Consider the following 27,721-nt stretch of genomic DNA (forward strand, 5'->3'; position numbering starts at 1 on the left):
TACATTGCCATTAAAGTAACACAATGGGAATGAGTACAAATTGCAAATTACCACGTCTCATAAATGATGTATAATAAATGTCCTAATACTGACCTAATTAAACAGGTAAGCAGGCTATCCTGGTGCACAGTTAGCTTAAAGTGCATATGCTTGTGTGGGCCTGATGTTTGGAACAAAACAGAACACCAATTCAGAACAAGAAAGAGCCGTTTTTTTCACTACTGAACCAATAGTGATACATGTGGAAGCAATGCTAATAGTCCTCGATTTAACAATTAAGAAAACGTTCAGCTCCTTAGATTATCCAAACCTTGTCGGATTGAAATGTCAAGGTTTATGTTCACAAGATTGATACATGTCTACACCGTAGGGTGTGACCAACAATCGCATTGTCGGCCTTCAAATTTTATACAGCAAATTGTTTAATTAATTTCTGACAAATAATGGATAGCGGCTGACTGGTTCTTCATTAATCTAAATATCGCTACACATTTTACATAAAAGGCCTTTGTGGTGTATTTCATAACTGGCAATACGAAACAGGCCACGTGGTGTAATTAAGACCTACAATATTGGCTCGAGGTCATAACGCTCGACGATCCTAATAACCATAGATTAGAAATTTATGAGGAACAAACACGCGAAATTCACATCTAGCAAGCGTAAGAAGTCCCGAAACAGGTGCAAAAAACCAACAGCAATTTGCATACCATTACACTAACATAGTTCGCGCGGTACTTTCATGTTATCACATGTTTGCTGCCATCAATCAAAGCCAGCCTTTTCTTCATATTCTTTCAACAATAGGCGTATATACGCCGTTTTGGTGCAGTCAAAGTACCAACTCTATTACGAGTTCAAAAGATCTAAGCGTGCGCAAAATGTCAAATGCAGAATCATAATCGCTGAAAGGATTGGAGGGAAAAATAAGAGCGACAAAGGAAGAATGTTCGTTTTCTTTGAGCAGTGAATTAAGTATTGCACATGAACAAGTTAATTACTTTGCAACCATAAATGTTTGCTGAAGTTGCATGTGTAAAGGATCACCACTCCCTCACCAAGGATCACCTCTCATCCCCCAAGGATTACCACTCCCCCACCAAGGATCACCACTCCCTCACCAAGGATCACCACTCATCCCCCGAGGATCACCACTCCCCCACCAAGGATCACCCCTCATCCCCCAAAGATCACCACTCCCCCACCAAGGATCACCACTCCCCCACCAAGGATCACCACTCATCCCCCAAGGATCACCACTCCCCCACCAAGGATCACCACTCCCCCACCAAGGATCACCACTCATCCCCCAAGGATCACCACTCCCCCACCAAGGATCACCACTCACCCCCAAGGATCACCACTCCCCCACCAAGGATCACCACTCTCCCACCAAGGATCACCACTCCCCCACCAAGGATCACCACTCATCCCCCAAGGATCACCACTCCCCCACCAAGGATCACCACTCATCCCCCAAGGATCACCACTCCCCCACCAAGGATCACCCCTCATCCACCAAGGATCACCACTCCCCCACCAAGGATCACCACTCCCCCACCAAGGATCACCAAAGATCACCATTCCCCCACCAAGGATCACCACACCAACAATAACCACTCCCCCACCAAGGGTCACCACTCCCCCACCAAGGATCACCACTCTCCCACCAAGGATCACCACTCACCAAAAAATGATCACACGTATATCACACTGATAACTCATGACTGGTTATAGATTCATATCAAACTGATAACTAATGACTGGTTATAGATTCATATCACACTGATAACTAATGACTGGTTATAGATTCATATCACACTGATAACTAATGATTGGCTACATTATTAACATTATTAATAACCACAGGGTGTGGCCAAGTTAGCCGGAACAATGGACAGGTTGTAAAATCACACTTATCACACTGGCGAACAAGGCGCATTACACCCAATGATATCAATTTACAGTGGGTTTGTTAGAAGGCACTTACCAGCTACAAGTATGTGCGGCCTGCTACTTGCGCAGGTAACCATCTGCAGCCCGCTACTTGAGCAGGTAGCCATCTGCTTTGACCACAGCACTTATTTTACTTCATTTAACTCTCTACCTGGTAGCTGGCTGCTTTTCCAGGGTAGCCTTTCACCCAGGATGTATAATGAAAGCCCTGGTATAGAAACAGGTCGGCATATCCAGATACAATCATCAGCTATATGCATTTATCGTTTAATTAATAAACAGTTATGTAGCATACCAGACTGGAAATAGTTTATATAATAGCCAGGTTAGTTATTCAGTGGTAAAAACATAAGCTACACGCCAAAAGGTCCTATTTTATTTGTTAACTTTGATTTAGACAACATTTCTAGTATAAAGACAAATCATAAAAAATATGACATATGAGAATGACTGATAATCTTTTTTTTTTTTTTTGGAATACAATGAAATCGCCCTAAGAATGTTTGTGAAAGTTTTAAGACTCCCTTCATGTACACCAAACCAAGTAATTTTTAATCATTTTCTTCAGGACAGAAGTAAAGGGCAGCTCTTTAGGCGATATACAGATGCAGTAACCATGAAGGATACAAGATTTCAAGAATCAGAAACCACACATCTTGACAAAACAGTAAGAGATAATGCTGAGTATACACACAGTGTTCTGGACACATATTACTAAACAAACATATTTTCTATAAGAACATGTCTTATTCCATCTTTTTGCATGGTTTATAAATATACTGATATTGACAGGTTCAGTGGTTACCTCCCTAACAGATCATGTGACAGATGTGTACATTACCGTCCTATAGGCATAGTAAGATCGTGGCCTCACATAAAAACCTCCACGACACTCCCAGGGTGGATTGACTTAATCAACAGTATTGTATGTAGGCGACCACTATCCACATCATAGGTTGAGGAAACCAGATTACCTGGAGTGAACCACCAACCTTTGGCTAGTTACTGACACACTTCATCACAACAATTCCGAGGTCATTATCATTATTGTCACGTCATTAAAACATTAAATTCGAATAAAATCTTACAACATTGCTGTTGTAGGAAAGTCAGTCAAGAGGAATGGTATATTGTACTAAAATCAGCACAGCTGAGTACCGCGTAAGCGAATTTAACTCTGACCACAGCAAGATCTTTTTGCACCATTATATCCCATCATTACCAAATCAAGCTGACTTTTTGGTATAAAGATAAAATTTCATACTTATAGCAACAAATATGTATAAAAAGATATGTCAAAAAACAGACATGAGCATGACTAACTTTCAGTTATTTCATACTGACATAATATAAACATGTAAATGTATCACGGCTTTTCATTATTTATTTATTTATTTATTTATTTATTTGATTGGGGTTTATGTCGTACTCCAGAATAATTCACTTACACAACAGCGGCCAGCATTATGGTGAGAGGAAACTGGGCAGTGCCTGGGGGACCATCAGCAGGTTGCTGCCAGACCTTCTTACGTTCGGCTAGAGAGGAAGCCAGCATGAGCTGGACTTGAACTCACAGCGACCGCATTGACAAGATGTTCCTGGGTGATTACACAGCACTAGCGCCCTAATCAAATCGGCCACGGAGGCCCTGCTTTTAATTACAGTTTATAATTAAACACATGAACATATTATTGTTATACATAAATGATACTGGTCCATTATTTTATTGTTACACATAAATGATACTGGTACATTATTTTATTGCTACATTTGAGCACCTGTACATCAACAACATTGCATAGCCCTGATTAATAGCAAATACTGTATAAACATGTTTTGCAAACTTTAAAATCTTTATCAATTTCTTGTTATAGAATATAACTTGTAAAACATATTTTAATTCTTGATTATGAATGGCTACAATTCGCATAGCTTTAGGTGTTTTTTTGGTATAATAAACAATATAATAAGGTTATAACCAGCCAATGAGATGAAAATAACAATAAAATTTCGGCTACACTTGACAATAAATGTGTAACCTAACAGTGCTCAATGAGATGTTTCCAGCAATCCATAAACAGTTACAAAATACCATCTTTGCACAATGGACCAAATTGAAATCTCACATATTTCTGTATTTATAAATACACATGTGCCTGGCCCTTTAACAATTATACTGCTACGTATATGTTCCTGGTAGGGATGACAGGTAGAAACTGAAGTGCGAGTATTTCTACAGATTTAGTTAGGTGGAGACATCGTCCATCATATAGTGAGAGATTTAACTCAGGGGTATGGAAGAAAACACGGTGCAAAGCACATCTTCCCTATGCCTGTGTGTACATGTGTATAAGTTTGGTAAAGCTGGCTTGAAGCCCTCAAAAGCTTCATTGTAATGGGGCAAAGGTGCTTGATCTTGACAAAATAGGTCAAGGTCAATGAAATCCAAACCTTAACCCTAGGATACAAATTTGCAAAATTGCTTAAAGAGTTAAGACATTTCATGTTCTCAAGCCTGTCACGAAATGTAAGAAATATAATCACCCCAAAGACCTTGAAAAAATGACCAAGGTCATCAAAAGTGAACAAAAGAAATCTTCCCGTCGCATGAGTTTGGTAACCCTAAGATCAATCCAGAGACAATAAAAAAATAATAATAATAAAGTTAATAAAAAAAAAATGATGGGTGCACAGACAACACACTTATGTGTACATGTAGGCTAATTCTAAAAACATGGCCGAGTGTGACAAATAACACTGAGCTTACCTGTATCATGTGGCATTATACAAAATGAAAACCACTGTAAAGAATTCCCCTTTCACAATGACAATTCTAGTACTACTTAAATGTACCACAAGTAAAATTATTCTTTTAAAGATGTATTTTATGCAGATGTAAATTAAATGAATTTTTACTTTTTCAGGTCTGGTTAAATTACTGATGCTAACTTCATGATTTTCAGAACTCAACAAAAATTCTTCCTTGTTTAAACATTCCTGAATCTAGAGTGCTTAGAATGTGAGTGTTAGAGGGCTGGCTGAACGTTCATACCACTGCTCACCATGCCACTGCTCACCATGCCACTGCTCACCATACCACTGCTCACCATGCCTTTTATGTTCCCTCCTATTCTATTAGTGTGGCTTGACATGCTCCAGTCCCAAGTCGGTCACAGCGCTCTCACGTAATTTGAACTTCTGTACCTTTCCGTCACAGTCAGAGGATAACCGTCCATAAAGAGGACATACCGAGGCACCTTGAACTTGGCCATCTGAAACATGAGGCTTCAATTTATGGTAAATCATAAATACCAGTAGCTTTGTGTTCCAGACATGAATGGTATATTTTGATTGAATAGCTTGCCCTTCCAAGATAGGACAAAGCAATAGCCACATCGTGGGTTTTAGCGTCATTACAGTGATTGGCTAAAATGCCCTAATTCTTCAACATTTTCAACCACCTCTGCAACCAATAGTTTGAAACATCGTGAGAGAATTATGGGGTGTAAATGCAAAGTTCTATGAAGCTTCCATCTTAATTGTCACAAAATATCATTTTAGTGTCATTTTCAAAATAATTGTATGCATATATAAAATTCACCTTGAAAAAGTGCTTTGGTGGTTGAAAATGTTGGAAGATTTAGGGTATTTGTTAAGCTTGGGTTGGATGTGTACAGCATACAGACATGCACGTGAACAGCATAAAGATAAGAACTTGGGTTGGATGTATACAGCATACAGATACGCCCTTGGGTTGGATGTGTACTGCATACAGATACGCCCTTGGGTTGGATGTGTAAAACATACAGATATGCATGTGTACAGCAGACAGATAAGAACTTGGGTTGGATGTGTACAGCATGCAGATATGCATGTGTACAGCATACAGACACGCACTTGGGTTGGATGTGTGCAGCATACAGATATGCACTTGGGTTGGATGTGTAGAGCATACAGATATGCACTTGGGTTGGATGTGTACAGCATACAGATATGCATGTGTACAGCATACAGACACGCACTTGGGTTGGATGTGTACAGCATGCAGATATGCATGTGTACAGCATACAGATATACACTTGGTTGGATGTGTACAGCATAAAGACATCCATGTGTACAGCATACAGATATGCACCAGGAATGGATATGTGCAGCATACAGACATGCATGTGTACAGCATACAAATACGCACTTGGGTTGGATGTGTACAGCATACAGATATGCACTGTTCCATTAATACTGTACATGAGGTTTGTTGTGTTTGAGGTCAGAAAGTCATCTTAGCTGGTAAACACCAGCTAGGTTTAGATGTTTTCAATTATCAAACTGTGAACTGGCTGGTAAATACACCGCTTTGTTCAGCAGATGTTGCCATTTCCTGTGGGCAGTCACAATGACAATATTGCCCATAGTTGGTTTGGCTATGAACAGCTTCAGTGACCCAAGTACATGTAATTGTGAGAGTTACCTTCTCCTTGCAGAACTCTCTAATCTCCTTCTCCGTAGCTGCCTCCCCATCATGGACTTTAACACAGGCACATATCTCCTCCCCCATCCGCTCATCAGGAACCCCAATCACCTGGGTTTGTACAGAACACAAGATCCTCACGAACACAGTTATGAACATTATCAATTTGTTCACGCCCGATGTCTGCCCATGATCAAATTCTGCACACCTTTGACAAGTTTAAGAGAATATTGCATCAGCTAGAGTGTATAGCTTTAAAAAACTATCACTGCACATGTTAATGTTGAAATTTCAGTCGTGTAAAAAAATTGACTGGAAACTGGCTTGAACTCTCATCAATGACATAATATTTTATAATTCCTACACCTTTACTGCATGTGCACACTTCCATTATGGTATTGATGAGGATTCTGTTGCCACCACTTGGTGAAACCCCAATCATGGAGCTTATACTGTTGTCTCTCTCTGAGAATCTCACCTGAACATCCTGTACCTTGGGGTGTTTGTACAGACAGTTCTCAATCTCTGTGGGGTAGACGTTCTCCCCACCCCTGATGATCATGTCCTTAATTCTCCCCACAATCTTACAGTAACCCTCATCGTCCATCTCCGCAAGGTCCCTGCAACAAGAGAATAGCAGAGGAGCCATTAAGAGATTACCTGTCCTTGTACAGAGCATGAGCAAACACATCACAATCACCACTGAATTAGCATTATTAGTTTATCATATTCTCATCAAAACCAGTATCTGCACAAATGTATAGGAGGCCACTGTTATGAAAATGTGACAAGAATATACTGACCCTGTGTGATACCACCGATCTGGTTTGACCACCTGGGCTGTCTTCTCAGCGTCATCCCAGTACCCCAGCATTGTTGTGTACCCGCGGGTGCAAAGTTCACCTGCCACACCCACCTCCACTATCTCACCATCCTCGTTAATCACTTTGGCCTGCTCAAGACAAAAACTAAATATAGCAGGTGTCAGAAACCAAGACAGTTTTCAAGAGCAAATTACAAATATGACAGAGTACAACACTGCATGGTCAGCCATGATCATACAATTGGAGCCTCCAACGTGTGGGGGAATTGGGGGGAGGGGGGAGGGGGATGGGGTTGTTCGCTGAAGTCAGCACATGTACATAATAACTGCACAGACTCCAAACCATGTAAGCTTACTGAAGCAAGATGTGAGAGCGTGTTGTTCACTGAGGTCAGAGCAGCCGTACATACTCTAAACTGTGGAGACTTAATGCAGCAAGATGGGAGTGTGTTCTTCACTGATGTCAGAACAATTTGCAACAGGACAAACTCAGGATCTCACCTCCTTATGAGCCATGATCTCACCTCATTATGACCCATCATTTCACCTCATTATGACCCATCATTTCACCTCATTATGACCCATCATTTCACCTCACTATGACCCATGATCTTACCTCATTATGACCCATAATCTCACCTCATTATGACCCATCATTACACCTCATAATGACCCATGATCTCGCCTCAATATGACCCATGACCTCAACTCATTATGAGCCATGATCTCACCTCATTATCACTTATGATCTTACCTCATTATGAGCTCCAACATGGCCCACTGTGGACACTTTCTTTTCCACCGGGTCATCTCTGTAACCATTATATGTCACCGGACTGGTCTCTGTAGTCCCATAGCACACCTTAAAAACAATAGCACTTCATAAATGAACTGCAATCTTTCAGTCTCCTGAAATTCTACATTTGTGGCGCTTGACTTACCAGGCTTCTTCAAATTTTAAAGCTTTTTGGCAACTCATAAATGAAATATTTCTAAGTACAGTTTAAAACACAAATCAAAAGATATACTAAATTATTTTTCTGACCAAAATGTTCTGACCATAACATAACGGCACATATACAGGTAAATGTTCACTAATACTAGTACATGTAAATGTAGGACATCTAGAGGTCATGCCATTACTCAGCACTTAATACTCCACTAGTAACTGTTACTGCCAATCATTTTCATGGCACCAAACTAGCACTTACTTTTCGACTATTTATAAAATAACATAAAATTCCACTAACATAAAATTCTACTGAGCACTGTGGATAAGTCAAGTTTGTTTGAACAAAATGAGCTTACCACGACTTCTGGCATGTGCATCTTCTCAATGACTTGCTTCATAACTTCCATTGGGCAGGGTGACCCCGCCATGATTCCTGTGTACAGACTGGACAGATCAAAGCGGCTAAACTCTGGGTGGTTCAGCATGTCAATGAACATGGTGGGAACACCATACACAGAGGTGCAGCTGAAACCATACACAACACATAAACCACAATCTGAGTTAACTACAACCAACCACAATCTGGCATGTGTAAGTGAATCACATCAAACCACAATCTAAGTGACCCACCACAAACCACAATCTGAGTGAACCACAACAACCACAATCTGAGTGAACCACCACAAACCACAATCTGAGTGAACCACAACAGCCACAATCTGGGTGAACAACCACAAACCACAATCTCAGTGAACTACCACAAACCACAATCTCAGTGAACAACAACAAAACACAATCTCAGTGAACAACCACAAACTAAAATCTCAGAGAACCACCACAAAACACAATCTCAGTGAACCACAACAAACCACAATTTCAGTGTACCACAACAAACCACAATTTCAGTGTACCACCACAAACCAAACTCTGAGTGAACCCATAACAAACTAGTCTCAACAAACCACAACATCTTGAAATATACCCTTTATCTAGTCAATAATTTGTGTTCTGAAAACCTAACGTTTCCTCCTGAACAATGAGGCCAGGCTCCAATCATGGGGTGCAGAACACACACCAAGCACCTTAGGTGGAGATTTGTAGACAGCTTGTCGCCATGCCAAAGCAGTACTACATTGGTACCATCATACAAATACATACAGACTGGACAGTTCAAAGTGGCTAAACTCTAGATGGTTCAGCATGTTGATGAACGTGGTGGGGTCGCTGTACACAGAGGTGCTGCCACCAACAACACATCAACCACAACAAAATACAATCTGAGTGAGCCACCACAAACCATAATCTCAGTGAACAACAACAAAACACAATCTCAGTGAACCACTACAAACCGCAATCTGAGTGAACAACCACACACCACAATCTGAGTGACCAACCACAACCACAATCTCAGTGAACTACCACAAATCACAATCTGAGTGAACAACCACACACCACAATCTGAGTGAACAACCACAACCACAATCTCAGTGAACTACCACAAATCACAATCTGAGTGAACAACAAAACACAATCTCTGTGAACAACCATAAACCACAATCTGAGTGAACCACCACAAACCACATCTCAGTGAACCACAACAAACCACAATCTCTGAACACCCCACAAACCACAATCTCAGTGAACTACCACAATCTCAGTGAACAACCACAAACCACAATCTCAGTGAACATCCACAAACCACACTCTCAGTGAACAACCACAAACCACAATTTCAGTGAACCACAACAAACCACAATTTCAGTGTACCACCACAAACCAAACTCTGAGTGAACCCATAACAAACTAGTCTCAACAAACCACAACATCTTGAAATATACCCTTTATGTAGTCAATAATTTGTGTTCTGAAAACCTAACGTTTCCTCCTGAACGATGAGGCCAGGCTCCAATCATGGGGTGCAGAACACACACCAAGCACCTTAGGTGGGGATTTGTAGACAGCTTGTCACCATGCCAAAGCAGTACTACATTGGTACCATCATACAAATACATACAGACTGGACAGTTCAAAGTGGCTAAACTCTAGATGGTTCAGCATGTTGATGAACGTGGTGGGGACGCCGTACACAGAGGTGCAGCTGTAACCACTGACAACACATCAACCACAACAAAACACAATCTGAGTGAGCCACCACAAACCATAATCTCAGTGAACAACAACAAAACACAATCTCAGTGAACCACTACAAATCACAATCTGAGTGAACAACAAAACACAATCTCAGTGAACAACCATAACCACAATCTCAGTGAACCACCACAAACCACATCTCAGTGAACCACAACAAACCACAATCTCTGAACAACCACAAACCACAATCTCAGTGAACTACCACAATCTCAGTGAACAACCACAAACCACAATCTCTGTGAATCACCATAAACCACAATCTGAGTGAACTCATAACAAACTAGTCTCAGCAAACCATAACATCTTCAAATATACCCCTATATGTAGTCAATAATTTGTGTTCTGAAAACCTAACGTTTCCTCCTGAACGATGAGGCCAGCCTCCAATCCTGGGGTGCAGAACACACACCAAGCACCTTCAGTGGGGATTTGTAGACAGCTTATCGCCATGCCAAAGCAGCACTACAGTGGTACCATCATAAAAATACATACAGACTGGACAGGTCAAAACAGCTAAACTCAGCATGTTGATGAACATGGTGGAGACGCCATACAGAGAGGTGCAGTTGAAAGCACAGACAACATATAAAACACAATCTGAGTGAACCACAACAAACCACAATCTGACATGTCTGAGTCAGCCACAACAAACCACAATATGACATGCCTGAACATGTCTAAACCACAATCTCAGTAAGCCACAACACACCACAATCTGAGTAAACCACAATTTGCGTGAACCATAACAAACCACAATCTGACATGTCTGAGTCAGCCACAACAAACCACAATCTGACCTGTGTGAGCGAACCACAGTCAACCACAATCTGACATTTTTGAACATGTCTAAACTACAATCTGATTGAACCACAACAAACCACAATCTGATTGAACCACAACAAACCACAATCTGAGTGAGCCACAACAAACCACAATCTAAGTGAAGCACAACAAACCACAATCTGAATGAAGCACAACAAACCACAATCTGAGTGACAACACAACAAACCACAATCTGAGTGAAGCACCACAAATCACAATCTGAGTGAACCACAACAACCCACAATCTGAGTGACAACACAATATCAACTACATGTATACCCTACATGCAGTACATCATTTGTGTTCTGAAAACCTACCGTTCATCCTGGGCAGCCTGCAAGGTGGGACCAGGCTCAAACCCTGGGCTGGGGAAGACACAGCATGCACCGTGGGTGGGGATTTGTAGACAGCCTATAACCATGCCAAAGCAGTGATACAGTGGTACCGGCATACAAATGCGACTGTCCTGTCAAGATAAAGATAGGAAGTTCATGAACAGCCAGTCGTGGGGAAGTGTCGCCTAACAACAGCGTCTCGCAGCACGTACAAACACCTTAAAACCATGTGTACAGTGTCGCCTAACAACAGCGTCTCACAGCACACACAAGGACTTGAAAACAATGTGTACAGTGTCACCTAACAACAGCGTCTCGCAGCACGTACAAACACCTTAAAACCATGTGTACAGTGTCGCCTAACAACAGCGTCTCGCAGCACGTACAAACACCTTAAAACCATGTGCACAGTGTCGCCTAACAACAGCGTAACGCAGCACGTACAAACACCTTAAAACCATGTGTACAGTGTCACCTAACAACAGCGTCTCGCAACACGTACAAACACCTTAAAACCATGTGTACAGTGTCACCTAACAACAGCTTCTCACAGCACACACAAACACCTTAAAACCATGTGTACAGTGTCGCCTAACAACAGCGTCTCGCAGCACGTACAAACACCTTAAAACCATGTGTACAGTGTCACCTAACAACAGCGTCTCGCAGCACACACAAACACCTTAAAACCATGTGTACAGTGTCGCCTAGCAACAGCGTCTCGCAGCACGTACAAACACCTTAAAACCATGTGTACAGTGTCACCTAACAACAGCGTCTCGCAACACGTACAAACACCTTAAAACCATGTGCACAGTGTCACCTAACAACAGCTTCTCACAGCACACACAAACACCTTAAAACCATGTGTACAGTGTCACCTAACAACAGCTTCTCGCAACACGTACAAACACCTTAAAACCATGTGTACAGTGTCGCCTAACAACAGCGTCTTGCAGCATGTACAAACACCTTAAAACCATGTGTACAGTGTTGCCTAACAACAGCGTCTCGCAGCACGTACAAACACCTTAAAACCATGTGTACAGTGTCGCCTAACAACAGCGTCTCGCAGCACGTACAAACACCTTAAAACCATGTGTACAGTGTCACCTAACAACAGCGTCTCGCAACACACACAAACACCTTAAAACCATGTGTACAGTGTCGCCTAACAACAGCATCTCGCAGCACGTACAAACACCTTAAAACCATGTGTACAGTGTCACCTAACAACAGCGTCTTGCAGCACGTACAAACACCTTAAAACCATGTGCACAGTGTCACCTAACAACAGCTTCTCACAGCACGTACAAACACCTTAAAACCATGTGTACAGTGTCGCCTAACAACAGCGTCTTGCAGCATGTACAAACACCTTAAAACCATGTGTACAGTGTCACCTAACAACAGCGTCTCGCAGCATGTACAAACACCTTAAAACCATGTGCACAGTGTCGCCTAACAACAGCGTCTTGCAGCACGTACAAACACCTTAAAACCATGTGCACAGTGTCACCTAACAACAGCTTCTCACAGCACGTACAAACACCTTAAAACCATGTGTACAGTGTCACCTAACAACAGCGTCTCGCAGCACGTACAAACACCTTAAAACCATGTGTACAGTGTCACCTAACAACAGCGTCTCGCAGCACGTACAAACACCTTAAAACCATGTGTACAGTGTCACCTAACAACAGCGTCTTGCAGCACGTACAAACACCTTAAAACCATGTGCACAGTGTCACCTAACAACAGCTTCTCACAGCACGTACAAACACCTTAAAACCATGTGCACAGTGTCGCCTAACAACAGCGTCTTGCAGCACGTACAAACACCTTAAAACCATGTGTACAGTGTCACCTAACAACAGCGTCTCGCAACACGTGCAAACACCTTAAAGCCATGTGCACAGTGTCACCTAACAACAGCGTCTCGCAACACGTACAAACACCTTAAAACCATGTGTACAGTGTCACCTAACAACAGCGTCTCGCAGCACGTACAAACACCTTAAAACCATGTGTACAGTGTCGCCTAGCAACAGCGTCTCGCAACACGTACAAACACCTTAAAACCATGTGTACAGTGTCACCTAACAACAGCGTCTCGCAACACGTACAAACACCTTAAAACCATGTGTACAGTGTCGCCTAGCAACAGCGTCTCGCAACACGTACAAACACCTTAAAACCATGTGTACAGTGTCACCTAACAACAGCGTCTCGCAGCACGTACAAAGACTAGCAAACAATGTGTACAGTGTCTTCTAATAACGGCTTCTCACAGCACACACAAAGACTTGAAAACCATGTGTACAGTGCCGCCTAATAACAGCTTCTCAAGCACAAACAAAGACTTGAAAACAATGTGTACAGTGTCTTCTAATAACGGCTTCTCACAGCACACACCAAGACTTGAAAACCATGTGTACAGTGTCGCCTAACAACAGCTTCTCAAGCACAAACAAAGACTTGCAAACAATGTGTACAGTGTCTTCTAATAACGGCTTCTCACAGCACACACAAAGACTTGCAAATAATGTGTACAGTGTTGCCTAACAACAGCTTCTCACAGCACACACAAAGACTTGCAAACAATGTGTACAGTGTCTTCTAATAACGGCTTCTCACAGCACACACAAAGACTTGCAAATAATGTGTACAGTGTTGCCTAACAACAGCTTCTCACAGCACACACAAAGACTTGCAAATAATGTGTACAGTGTTGCCTAACAACAGCTTCTCACAGCACACACAAAGACTTGAAAACCATGTGTACAGTGTCGCCTAACAACAGCTTCTCAAAGCACACACAAAGACTTGCAAACAATGTGAACAGTGTCGCCTAACAACAGCTTCTCACAGCACACACAAAGACTTGCAAACAATGTGTACAGTGTCGCCTAACAACAGCTTCTCACAGCACACACAAAGACTTGAAAACAATGTGTAAAGTGTCGCCTAACAACAGGGTATTTTCCAAACTGGCTTTCAGAATATGGAATCAAAAAATTAATATCTTCAATACTTTTTGACATATATGTCCCTAAAAATTGTGTTTTGTTCAATTTGTTTTTGTATTTTCAGTGGGCTGCCATAGGTCATGTGAAAGATTTAGGAGATATTTGTTGCCTGATTAATATTATAGATGTATATGACAATTTGTAGAAGAAAGCCTGACAACTTTGAGTTATTATTATTCATGTAGTTGATGTCTGAACTTTGCTCCAGGACAAAAAAGCGGACATATTACCTCGTTTTTGTCTTAACTGATCCCCATGTTGACAGTTGAACACCTCTATTTTTCCACATTCAGATACATCTATTAGCCAACTATGGTAGAAAATTCAAGAGTTGTTCTCAACTCCTACTGAAATTAAATTTTTGAAAAAGACAACATTTTGATATACGTTTTATCAGCATAACCTATATTCAGGCAATGTATTTAACCATTAAAAAGTTATTTAAAGTATTTGTATAACCACAAATGTTTATATAATCTGAAGTAGTTAAATTACTTAGAATGTGTAATCATGTTTTTCTTCAAAACTTATTAACAATTATGTGCACTACATGAAGGTTATAAGCCTTAACAGTAAGTCAACTCAACAAGTGCTTCTAACTATACCCCATCAAGCCAGCAAATAGATGCCTGGCATTTTCTAGAACACACCTTTGCTGAAAGTGGAATAACTCATATTCCATGTTATATACAATATTTGACCAGGGCCACTTAAATTGCCAACAAATACCTCCTCATCTATCACATGACCTATGGCAGCTCACTGAAAATCAAAATAACGTATAAGCATTGAACTTTTTCTGTCTGAAAGCCAGGGTAGAAAATACCCTGTACTTGGATTTTCAGACTTCTGGGCCCATTGAATTGGAAGTTATGGTCATCCAAAAATGCCTCCAGAACAGACATCCTATTCACGACAGTTAAAAATGAACTTTACAGGGTGTTTTTAGATGGTCATATCTCAAAAACCACTTGGAATTTGGGGCTATAACTTGGGAAACCTCCCTCGTATATGGTAAATCCAAGAGGGTCACCACAACAGCCGGCTTAATTTACACGGACTGACCCTCATGCATCTTCTAGGAGCAAAATTTCAACCTGAGTGGCCAGAGAATGCCAGCTGCATCTGCCTGTGATATCTCAATACATAATAAATACAGTTTGGGTTACAGCTGCTAGAGAGTTAACGTAAACCTTAAATTTTACCTGTCAATTACTTTCGGTTTGGTTGAGTTGGATGTCTTAGTTGAATGGCTTGTACCTTAATGAAGCCACACCTTATGGAGACAATTTCATCTGAAGGCACTTGATCATCAATAACTGAGATTTTTCATGTTTACCAAATATAAGCAGAAGTTGACAGGTATTCCTTTGAAGTAACCCAGAACGACTTCAACCACGTTTTCACAATTTCCTCTTAATGTGCATGTAAGTCGACACTAATGTTCAGGATAAGCAGTAGGCTGAATTCTTCTATTCTAACTCTGTACAAGAAGGGCTCTGCAGTTAAGCAGGTATTTGACATACCACACTCTGTATGTGTGCAGGTGCCCTTTCTCCTGATAAGGATTCCAAATTTCCATTTTTTCACAAAAAATGCAATCATTTACTGGTATGGAACCCAAGGTTCCTCAAACGGGAAGTGCACCCAACAATTCTGTTATGACTAGAACTGAGGAAACATGAGTCATTGGTAGATACTGGTAGGATATAGACTTGAATTTCCTGGCTTACTGCTCAGTTAAGCGTGGGCATGTTAACTGGTCTGATGCACTCCTGCGGCACCGCTCTGTCAGTAAGACAATAAGTCAGAGGAAGGGAATCATGGGATACATCTGGTAAATCTCAGGAAGAAACTTGGTCGTTATATACGGTCTATGTGTCATGATGAGGCAGCATATGACGCATATGAACACAACACACATGATCATTCAAACAAACGATCAATCACACACAAATACTAGTATTCAATAGAAAATATAAGACATTTTCCTGCTTTGGCCTGAGAGCACGCACATGTAGGATACACCAGCCATACATACGTACCCTGGTGTGGTAGCCCACCGTTCTCCCTGTGAAATAACTGTTGTTCAGGATATTGTGATGGGACAGTGTACTGCCTTTAGGAAAGCCAGTGGTGCCCTGTAACACAAAGAACACAACGTGTCAACATGGCCTTGCTGAAGGTCATGGTTTACTCGAGCAAGACATATATGTACAGGTATGTTTCCTCCAGCCATAAAGGTGATAGCCATCATACAGGTGAATATAATCAAATAAATGCATCAACATCACTTTCACATCAATCAATACTACAGGTTATCTTACACTGTAGTCAGACATCACTTCATCATCTTAACTCAGACCAGATGTCATTAACACCCAAGTATGCACAGATGGGTATCTTATCACTTCATCATCTTAACGCAGATCAGATGTCATTAACATCCAAGTATGCACAGATGGGTATCTTATCACTTCATCATCTTAACCCTGACCATTGTCATTAACATCCATGTACGTACAGATGGGTATCTTATCACTTCATTAGATGAACTCAGATCAGATGTCATTAACATCCAAGTGAGCACAGATGGATATCTTATCACTTCATCATCTTAACCCTGATCATTGTCATTAACATCCAAGTGAGCACAGATGGGTATCTTATCACTTCATCATCTTAACTCAGACCAGATGTCATTAATATCCATGTATGCACAGATGGGTATCTTATCACTTCATTAGCTGAACTCAGATCAGATGTCATTAACATCCCAGTACACACAGATGGATATCTTATCACTTCATCATCTTAACCCTGACCATTGTCATTAACATCCATGTATGCACAGATGGGTATCTTATCACTTCATTAGCTGAACTCAGACCAGATGTCATTAACATCCAAGTATGCACAGATGGGTATCTTATCACTTCATCATCTTAACTCAGACCAGATGTCATTAACATCCAAGTATGCACAGATGGGTATCTTATCACTTCATCATCTTAACCCTGACCATTGTCATTAACATCCATGTATGCACAGATGGGTATCTTATCACTTCATCATCTTAACCCTGACCATTGTCATTAACATCCAAGTATGCACAGATGGGTATCTTATCACTTCATCATCTTAACTCAGACCATTGTCATTAACATCCAAGTAAGCATAGATGGGTATCTTATCACTTCATCATCTTAACCCTGACCATTGTCATTAATATCCATGTATGCACAGATGGGTATCTTATCACTTCATCATCTTAACCCTGACCATTGTCATTAACATCCAAGTATGCACAGATGGGTATCTTATCACTTCATCATCTTAACCCTGACCATTGTCATTAATATCCATGTATGCACAGATGGGTATCTTATCACTTCATCATCTTAACCCTCACCATTGTCATTAACATCCATGTATGCACAGATGGGTATCTTATCACTTCATCATCTTAACTCAGACCATTGTCATTAATATCCATGTATGCACAGATGGGTATATTATCACTTCATCATCTTAACCCTGACCATTGTCATTAACATCCAAGTATGCACAGATGGGTATCTTATCACTTCATCATCTTAACCCTGACCATTGTCATTAACATCCAAGTATGCATAGATGGGTATCTTATCACTTCATCATCTTAACCCTGACCATTGTCAATAATATCCATGTATGCACAGATGGGTATCTTATCACTTCATCATCTTAACCCTGACCATTGTCATTAACATCCAAGTATGCACAGATGGGTATCTTATCACTTCATCATCTTAACCCTGACCATTGTCATTAATATCCATGTATGCACAGATGGGTATCTTATCACTTCATCATCTTAACCCTCACCATTGTCATTAACATCCAAGTATGCACAGATGGGTATCTTATCACTTCATCATCTTAACTCAGACCATTGTCATTAATATCCATGTATGCACAGATGGGTATCTTATCACTTCATCATCTTAACCCTGACCATTGTCATTAACATCCAAGTATGCACAGATGGGTATCTTATCACTTCATCATCTTAACCCTGATCATTGTCATTAACATCCATGTACGCACAGATGGGTATCTTATCACTTCATTAGCTGAACTCAGATCAGATGTCATTAACATCCAAGTACGCACAGATGGGTATCTTATCACTTCATTAGCTGAACTCAGACCAGATGTCATTAGCATCCAAGTACACACAGATGTATATCTTATCACTTCATCATCTTAACTCAGACCAGATGTCATTAACATCCAAGTAAGCACAGATGGGTATCTTATCACTTCATCATCTTAACTCAGACCATTGTCATTAACATCCATGTACGCACAGATGGGTATCTTATCACTTCATCATCTTAACTCAGACCAGATGTCATTAACATCCAAGTACGCACAGATGGGTATCTTATCACTTCATCATCTTAACTCAGATCAGATGTCATTAACATCCAAGTACACATAGATGGGTATCTTATCACTTCATCATCTTAACTCAGACCAGATGTCATTAACATCCAAGTACGCACAGATGGGTATCTTATCACTTCATCATCTTAACTCAGACCATTGTCATTAATATCCATGTACGCACAGATGGGTATCTTATCACTTCATCATCTTAACCCTGATCATTGTCATTAACATCCAAGTATGCACAGATGGGTATCTTATCACTTCATCATCTTAACCCTGACCATTGTCATTAACATCCAAGTATGCACAGATGGGTATCTTATCACTTCATCATCTTAACTCAGACCATTGTCATTAACATCCAAGTACACACAGATGGGTATCTTATCACTTCATCTTAACTCAGACCATTGTCATCAACATCCAAGTAAGCATAGATGGGTATCTTATCACTTCATCATCTTCACTCAGACCAGATGTCATTAACATCCAAGTACACATAGATGATAATCTTATCACTTCATCATCTTAACTCAGACCAGATGTCATTAACATCCAAGTACGCACAGATGGGTATCTTATCACTTCATCATCTTAACTCAGACCAGATATCATTAACATCCAAGTACACATAGATGGGTATCTTATCACTTCATCATCTTAACTCAGACCAGATGTCATTAACATCCATGTACGCACAGATGGGTATCTTATCACTTCATCATCTTAACTCAGACCATTGTCATTAACATCCAAGTACGCACAGATGGGTATCTTATTACTTTTATTGAAGCACATACTGAAATACTTTGATTGCTAGAGATTTGATGGCATTTTCTACCATATTTTGTCCATCTTATCCCAATGTCTCCATGTAGCACTAAATGTTGAAGCCTGTATAAGGCCTGCTATGCTGTCATTGTTAACATACTGATGTAAACTGGATGTTGATGGGGTCATCGAATTGCAGCTTGTTCTGTAGATTTAGAATGGCGGCCCGCTTTTCACTTGTGCCAGCAGAGAGGATGTCGGAAAACTTATAAGTCCCTCTGAAAATGGAGGTTTTATTTCATGACATGAGAAAATGTTGTCAGCTTTATGATGAGGTGGGATAGCTGAGTATGATCAGGTGTGAACTGTCAGCTTTATCACCAGGTGAGATAGCTAAGTATGATCTGTAGTGAGATGGCAGCTTTATGATGAAGTGGGATAGCTGAGTATGATAAGTAGTGAATTGTCACCTTTATGACCAGGTGGGATAGCTGAGTATGATCAGGTGTGAACTGTCAGCTTTATCACCAGGTGGGATAGCTAAGTATGATCTGTAGTGAGATGGCAGCTTTATGATGAAGTGGGATAGCTGAGTATGATCTGTAGTGAATTGTCACCTTTATGACCAGGTGGGATAGCTGAGTGCAATCTGTAGTGAAATGTCAGTTTTATCACCAGGTGGGATAGCTGAGTGTGATCAGTAGTGAATTGTCACCTTTATCACCAGGTGAAATAGCTGAGTATGATCAGTAGTGAATTGTCACCTTTATGACCAGGTGAGATAGCTGAGTATGATCAGGTGTGAGCTGTCAGTTTTATCACCAGGTGGGATAGCTAAGTATGATCTGTAGTGAGATGGCAGCTTTATGATGAAGTGGGATAGCTGAGTATGATCTGTAGTGAATTGTCACCTTTATGACCAGGTGAGATAGCTGAGTGCAATCTGTAGTGAAATGTCAGTTTTATCACCAGGTGGGATAGCTGAGTGTGATCAGTAGTGAATTGTCACCTTTATCACCAGGTGAAATAGCTGAGTATGATCAGTAGTGAATTGTCACCTTTATGACCAGGTGAGATAGCTGAGTATGATCTGTAGTGAACTGTCACCATTATGACCAGGTGGGATAGCTGAGTGTGACCTGTAGTGAATTCTCAGCTTTATGACCAGGTGAGATAGCTGAGTATGATCAGTAGTGAAATGTCACCGTTTTGAACAGGTGAGATAGCTGAGTATGATCAGAAGTGAACTGTCACCATTATGACCAGGTGGGATAGCCGAGTGTGATCTGTAGTGAATTGTCACCTTTATGACCAGGTCAGATAGCTGAGAGCAATCTGTAGTGAATTGTCGCCTTTATCACCAGGTGGGATAGCTGAGTATGATCTGTAGTGAATTGTCACCTTTATGACCAGGTGGGATAGCCGAGTGTGATCCGTAGTGAATTGTCACCTTTATCACCAGGTGAGATAGCTGAGTATGATCTGTAGTGAATTGTCACCTTTATCACCAGGTGAGATAGCTGAGTGCAATCTGTAGTGAATTGTCACCTTTATCACCAGGTGGGATAGCTGAGTATGATCTGTAGTGAATTGTCACCTTTATCACCAGGTGAGATAGCTGAGTGTGATCTGTAGTGAATTGTCACCTTTATGACCAGGTGAGATAGCTGAGTGCAATCTGTAGTGAACTGTCACCTTTATGACCAGGTGAGATAGCTGAGTATGATCTGTAGTGAATTGTCACCTTTATCACCAGGTGAGATAGCTGAGTATGATCTGTAGTGAATTGTAGTGAACTGTCACCTTTATGACCAGGTGAGATACCTGAGTATGATCTGTAGTGAATTGTCAGTTTTATGACCAGGCGAGATAGCTGAGTAGGATCTGTAGTGAATTGTCACCTTTATGACCAGGTGATATAGCTGAGTATGATCTGTAGTGAATTGTCACCTTTATCACCAGGTGGGATAGCTGAGTATGATCAGTAGTGAATTGTCAGCTTTATCACCAGGTGAGATAGCTAAGTATGATCTGTAGTGAATTGTCACCTTTATGACCAGGTGGGATAGCTGAGTGTGATCTGTAGTGAATTCTCAGCTTTATGACCAGGTGAGATAGCTGAGTATGATCAGTAGTGAATTGTCAGTTTTATGAGGTGGGATAGCTGAGTATGATCTGTAGTGAATTGTCAGTTTTATGAGGTGAGGTAGCTGAGTGTGATCAGTAGTGAATTGTCAGTTTCATGAGGTGAGGTAGCTGAGTGTGATCTGTAGTGAATTGTCAGTTTTATGAGGTGGGACAGCTGAGTGTGATCTGTAGTGAATTCTCAGCTTTATGACCAGGTGAGATAGCTGAGTGTGATCTGTTGTGAATTGTCAGTTTTATGAGGTGAGGTAGCTGAGTGTGATCTGTAGTGAATTGTCAGTTTTATGAGGTGAGGTAGCTGAGTGTGATCTGTAGTGAATTCTCAGTTTTATGACCAGGTGAGATAGCTGAGTGTGATCTGTAGTGAATTGTCAGTTTTATGAGGTGAGGTAGCTGAGTGTGATCTGTAGTGAATTGTCAGTTTTATGAGGTGAGGTAGCTGAGTGTGATCTGTAGTGAATTGTCAGTTTTATGAGGTGAGGTAGCTGAGTGTGATCTTTAGTGAATTGTGAGTTTTATGAGGTGAGGTAGCTGAGTGTGATCTGTAGTGAATTGTCAGTTTTATGAGGTGAGGTAGCTGAGTGTGATCTGTAGTGAATTGTCAGTTTTATGAGGTGGGACAGCTGAGTGTGATCTGTAGTGAATTGTCACCTTTATGACCAGGTGAGATAGCTGAGTGTGATCTGTAGTGAATTGTCAGTTTTATGAGGTGAGGTAGCTGAGTGTGATCTTTAGTGAATTGTCAGTTTTATGAGGTGAGGTAGCTGAGTGTGATCTTTAGTGAATTGTCAGTTTTATGAGGTGAGGTAGCTGAGTGTGATCTTTAGTGAATTGTCAGTTTTATGAGGTGAGGTAGCTGAGTGTGATCTGTAGTGAATTGTCAGTTTTATGAGGTGAGGTAGCTGAGTGTGATCTTTAGTGAATTGTCAGTTTTATGAGGTGAGGTAGCTGAGTGTGATCTTTAGTGAATTGTCAGTTTTATGAGGTGAAGTAGCTGAGTGTGATCTGTAGTGAATTGTCAGTTTTATGAGGTGAGGTAGCTGAGTGTGATCTGTAGTGAATTGTCACCTTTATCACCAGGTGGGATAGCTGAGTGTGATCTGTAGTGAATTGTCACCTTTATGACCAGGTGAGATAGCTGAGTATGATCTGTAGTGAATTGTCAGTTTTATGAGGTGGGGTAGCTGAGTGTGATCTGTAGTGAATTGTAGTGAACTGTCACCTTTATGACCAGGTGAGATACCTGAGTATGATCTGTAGTGAATTGTCAGTTTTATGACCAGGCGAGATAGCTGAGTAGGATCTGTAGTGAATTGTCACCTTTATGACCAGGTGATATAGCTGAGTATGATCTGTAGTGAATTGTCACCTTTATCACCAGGTGGGATAGCTGAGTATGATCAGTAGTGAATTGTCAGCTTTATCACCAGGTGAGATAGCTAAGTATGATCTGTAGTGAATTGTCACCTTTATGACCAGGTGGGATAGCTGAGTGTGATCTGTAGTGAATTCTCAGCTTTATGACCAGGTGAGATAGCTGAGTATGATCAGTAGTGAATTGTCAGTTTTATGAGGTGGGATAGCTGAGTATGATCTGTAGTGAATTGTCAGTTTTATGAGGTGAGGTAGCTGAGTGTGATCAGTAGTGAATTGTCAGTTTCATGAGGTGAGGTAGCTGAGTGTGATCTGTAGTGAATTGTCAGTTTTATGAGGTGGGACAGCTGAGTGTGATCTGTAGTGAATTCTCAGCTTTATGACCAGGTGAGATAGCTGAGTGTGATCTGTTGTGAATTGTCAGTTTTATGAGGTGAGGTAGCTGAGTGTGATCTGTAGTGAATTGTCAGTTTTATGAGGTGAGGTAGCTGAGTGTGATCTGTAGTGAATTCTCAGTTTTATGACCAGGTGAGATAGCTGAGTGTGATCTGTAGTGAATTGTCAGTTTTATGAGGTGAGGTAGCTGAGTGTGATCTGTAGTGAATTGTCAGTTTTATGAGGTGAGGTAGCTGAGTGTGATCTGTAGTGAATTGTCAGTTTTATGAGGTGAGGTAGCTGAGTGTGATCTTTAGTGAATTGTCAGTTTTATGAGGTGAGGTAGCTGAGTGTGATCTGTAGTGAATTGTCAGTTTTATGAGGTGAGGTAGCTGAGTGTGATCTGTAGTGAATTGTCAGTTTTATGAGGTGGGACAGCTGAGTGTGATCTGTAGTGAATTGTCACCTTTATGACCAGGTGAGATAGCTGAGTGTGATCTGTAGTGAATTGTCAGTTTTATGAGGTGAGGTAGCTGAGTGTGATCTGTAGTGAATTGTCAGTTTTATGAGGTGAGGTAGCTGAGTGTGATCTTTAGTGAATTGTCAGTTTTATGAGGTGAGGTAGCTGAGTGTGATCTTTAGTGAATTGTCAGTTTTATGAGGTGAGGTAGCTGAGTGTGATCTGTAGTGAATTGTCAGTTTTATGAGGTGAGGTAGCTGAGTGTGATCTTTAGTGAATTGTCAGTTTTATGAGGTGAGGTAGCTGAGTGTGATCTTTAGTGAATTGTCAGTTTTATGAGGTGAAGTAGCTGAGTGTGATCTGTAGTGAATTGTCAGTTTTATGAGGTGAGGTAGCTGAGTGTGATCTGTAGTGAATTGTCACCTTTATCACCAGGTGGGATAGCTGAGTGTGATCTGTAGTGAATTGTCACCTTTATGACCAGGTGAGATAGCTGAGTATGATCTGTAGTGAATTGTCAGTTTTATGAGGTGAGGTAGCTGAGTGTGATCTGTAGTGAATTGTCAGTTTTATGAGGTGAGGTAGCTGAGTGTGATCTGTAGTGAATTGTCAGTTTTATGAGGTGAGGTAGCTGAGTGTGATCTGTAGTGAATTGTCAGTTTTATGAGGTGAGGTAGCTGAGTGTGATCTGTAATGAATTGTCAGTTTTATGAGGTGGGGCAGCTGATTGTGATCTGTAGTAAATTGTCAGTTTTATGAGGTGAGGTAGCTGAGTGTGATCTGTAGTGAATTGTCAGTTTTATGAGGTGGGGTAGCTTAGGGTGATCTTTAGTGAATTGTCAGTTTTATGAGGTGGGATAGCTGAGTTTGATTTGTAGTGAAAAATCAATGTGCTCAGAAACAATTAAAATTGTAGAATTGAACTTTAGTTGTGTAAAAATTACTGACTAAATTACAGAGAGATGTATTCTTCCAATAACAGACAACTGGACAATATAATCTATAGTGACTTTACATGTATTCTGAGACAATTTTATGTATATCTGAACAGAAAAACATCAACCAATCAAAATATGGTTTGGATACTCTCTCAACTTCAGAAAGATGCTGCACATACAACAGAGAACACATACTCACGGGTAATCGTTGTCACCCATCATTATTACGGTAGACAGATGTGGTAATCTGAAATACACGAAAATACAAGCACGCTGTTTTAAATCTGCCATACGACCTCTGCGTTAGATTTACATGTACAAGTACACTGTATTAAACCGGCGGTATGACTTACACATCAGATTTACATGTACAAGTACACTGTATTAAACCGGCAACTTGACCTACGCCTCAGATTTACATGTACAAGTAAACTGTATTAAACCAACGGTATGACCCACACGTCAGATTTACATGTACAAGTACACTGTATTAAACCGGCAACTTGACCTACGCCTCAGATTTACATGTACAAGTACACTGTATTAAACCAACGGTATGACCCACACGTCAGATTTACATGTACAAGTACACTGTATTAAACCGGCAGCATGACCCACACGTCAGATTTACATGTACAAGTACACTGTATTAAACCAACGGTATGACCCACACGTCAGATTTACATGTACAAGTAAACTGTATTAAACCGGCAGCATGACCTACACGTCAGATTTACATGTACAAGTACACTGTATTTACCCATCGACATGACCCACACGTCAGATTTACATGTAGAAGTACACTGTATTGAACCGGCAGCATATCCTACGTGTCAGATTTACATGTCCAAGAACACTTTATTAAACCAACGTTATGACCTACGCCTCAGATTTACATGTACAAGTACACTGTATTGAACCGGCGGTATGACTTACACATCAGATTTACATGTACAAGTACACTGTATTAAACCAACGGTATGACCCACACGTCAGATTTACATGTACAAGTACACTGTATTAAACCAACGGTATGACCCACACGTCAAATTTACATGTACAAGTACACTGTATTAAACCAACGGTATGACCCACACGTCAGATTTACATGTACAAGTACACTGTATTAAACCGGCGGTATGACTTACACATCAGATTTACATGTACAAGTACACTGTATTAAACCAACGGTATGACCCACACGTCAGATTTACATGTACAAGTACACTGTATTAAACCAACGGTATGACCCACACGTCAGATTTACATGTACAAGTACACTGTATTAAACCAACAGTATGACCCACACGTCAGATTTACATGTACAAGTACACTGTATTAAACCAACGGTATGACCCACACGTCAGATTTACATGTACAAGTACACTGTATTAAACCAACGGTATGACCCACACGTCAGATTTACATGTACAAGTATACTGTATTAAACCGGCAACTTGACCTACGCCTCAGATTTACATGTACAAGTATACTGTATTAAACCAACGGTATGACCCACACGTCAGATTTACATGTACAAGTACACTGTATTAAACCAACGGTATGACCCACACGTCAGATTTACATGTACAAGTACACTGTATTAAACCGGCAACTTGACCTACGCCTCAGATTTACATGTACAAGTATACTGTATTAAACCAACGGTATGACCCACACGTCAGATTTACATGTACAAGTACACTGTATTAAACCAACGGTATGACCCACACGTCAGATTTACATGTACAAGTATACTGTATTAAACCAACGGTATGACCCACACGTCAGATTTACATGTACAAGTACACTGTATTAAACCGGCAACTTGACCTACGCCTCAGATTTACATGTACAAGTATACTGTATTAAACCAACGGTATGACCCACACGTCAGATTTACATGTACAAGTACACTGTATTAAACCGGCAGCATGACCCACACGTCAGATTTACATGTACAAGTATACTGTATTAAACCGGCAACTTGACCTACGCCTCAGATTTACATGTACAAGTATACTGTATTAAACCGGCGGTATGACCCACACGTCAGATTTACATGTACAAGTACACTGTATTAAACCGGCAACTTGACCTACGCCTCAGATTTACATGTACAAGTATACTGTATTAAACCGGCGGTATGACCCACACGTCAGATTTACATGTACAAGTACACTGTATTAAACCGGCAACTTGACCTACGCCTCAGATTTACATGTACAAGTATACTGTATTAAACCAACAGTATGACCCACACGTCAGATTTACATGTACAAGTACACTGTATTAAACCAACGGTATGACCCACACGTCAGATTTACATGTACAAGTACACTGTATTAAACCAACGGTATGACCCACACGTCAGATTTACATGTACAAGTATACTGTATTAAACCAACGGTATGACCCACACGTCAGATTTACATGTACAAGTACACTGTATTAAACCAACGGTATGACCCACACGTCAGATTTACATGTACAAGTACACTGTATTAAACCAACGGTATGACCCACACGTCAGATTTACATGTACAAGTATACTGTATTAAACCGGCAACTTGACCTACGCCTCAGATTTACATGTACAAGTATACTGTATTAAACCAACGGTATGACCCACACGTCAGATTTACATGTACAAGTACACTGTATTAAACCAACGGTATGACCCAC

At 40.7% G+C, this 27,721-nt stretch overlaps 2 protein-coding genes across 2 annotated transcripts in view; one reads left to right on the forward strand and one right to left on the reverse strand.

Annotated features, from left to right (window-relative positions):
• Nucleotides 1-1,014: 1,014 nt before the first annotated feature.
• On the forward strand, nucleotides 1,015-1,737 carry LOC135473708 (uncharacterized). Its single transcript, XM_064753574.1, has one exon. The coding sequence runs from the start codon at nucleotides 1,015-1,017 to the stop codon at nucleotides 1,735-1,737; it is 723 nt and encodes a 240-aa protein (XP_064609644.1).
• A 2,889-nt stretch (nucleotides 1,738-4,626) lies between these two features.
• The window catches only part of LOC135472259 (medium-chain acyl-CoA ligase ACSF2, mitochondrial-like), a 33,062-nt gene continuing 9,967 nt past the window's right edge, over nucleotides 4,627-27,721 (reverse strand). Inside the window, 11 exon segments of the mRNA XM_064751672.1 lie at nucleotides 4,627-5,168; nucleotides 5,171-5,228; nucleotides 6,425-6,535; nucleotides 6,903-7,044; nucleotides 7,228-7,376; nucleotides 8,002-8,109; nucleotides 8,556-8,724; nucleotides 11,490-11,638; nucleotides 16,582-16,677; nucleotides 19,905-20,022; nucleotides 25,236-25,283. Of these exon segments, the coding sequence (XP_064607742.1) occupies nucleotides 5,092-5,168; nucleotides 5,171-5,228; nucleotides 6,425-6,535; nucleotides 6,903-7,044; nucleotides 7,228-7,376; nucleotides 8,002-8,109; nucleotides 8,556-8,724; nucleotides 11,490-11,638; nucleotides 16,582-16,677; nucleotides 19,905-20,022; nucleotides 25,236-25,283 (1,225 nt within the window). The 3' untranslated portion in view covers nucleotides 4,627-5,091.

This window comes from Liolophura sinensis, chromosome 8 (genome assembly GCF_032854445.1).
Source record: "Liolophura sinensis isolate JHLJ2023 chromosome 8, CUHK_Ljap_v2, whole genome shotgun sequence".
NCBI classification, from domain to species: Eukaryota; Metazoa; Mollusca; class Polyplacophora; order Chitonida; family Chitonidae; genus Liolophura; species Liolophura sinensis.

What these genes read in the sequence shown, in the direction of transcription:
- LOC135473708 (XM_064753574.1), top strand. Translation starts at nt 1,015, where the DNA reads ATGTTTGCTGAAGTTGCATGTGTAAAGGATCACCACTCCCTCACCAAG.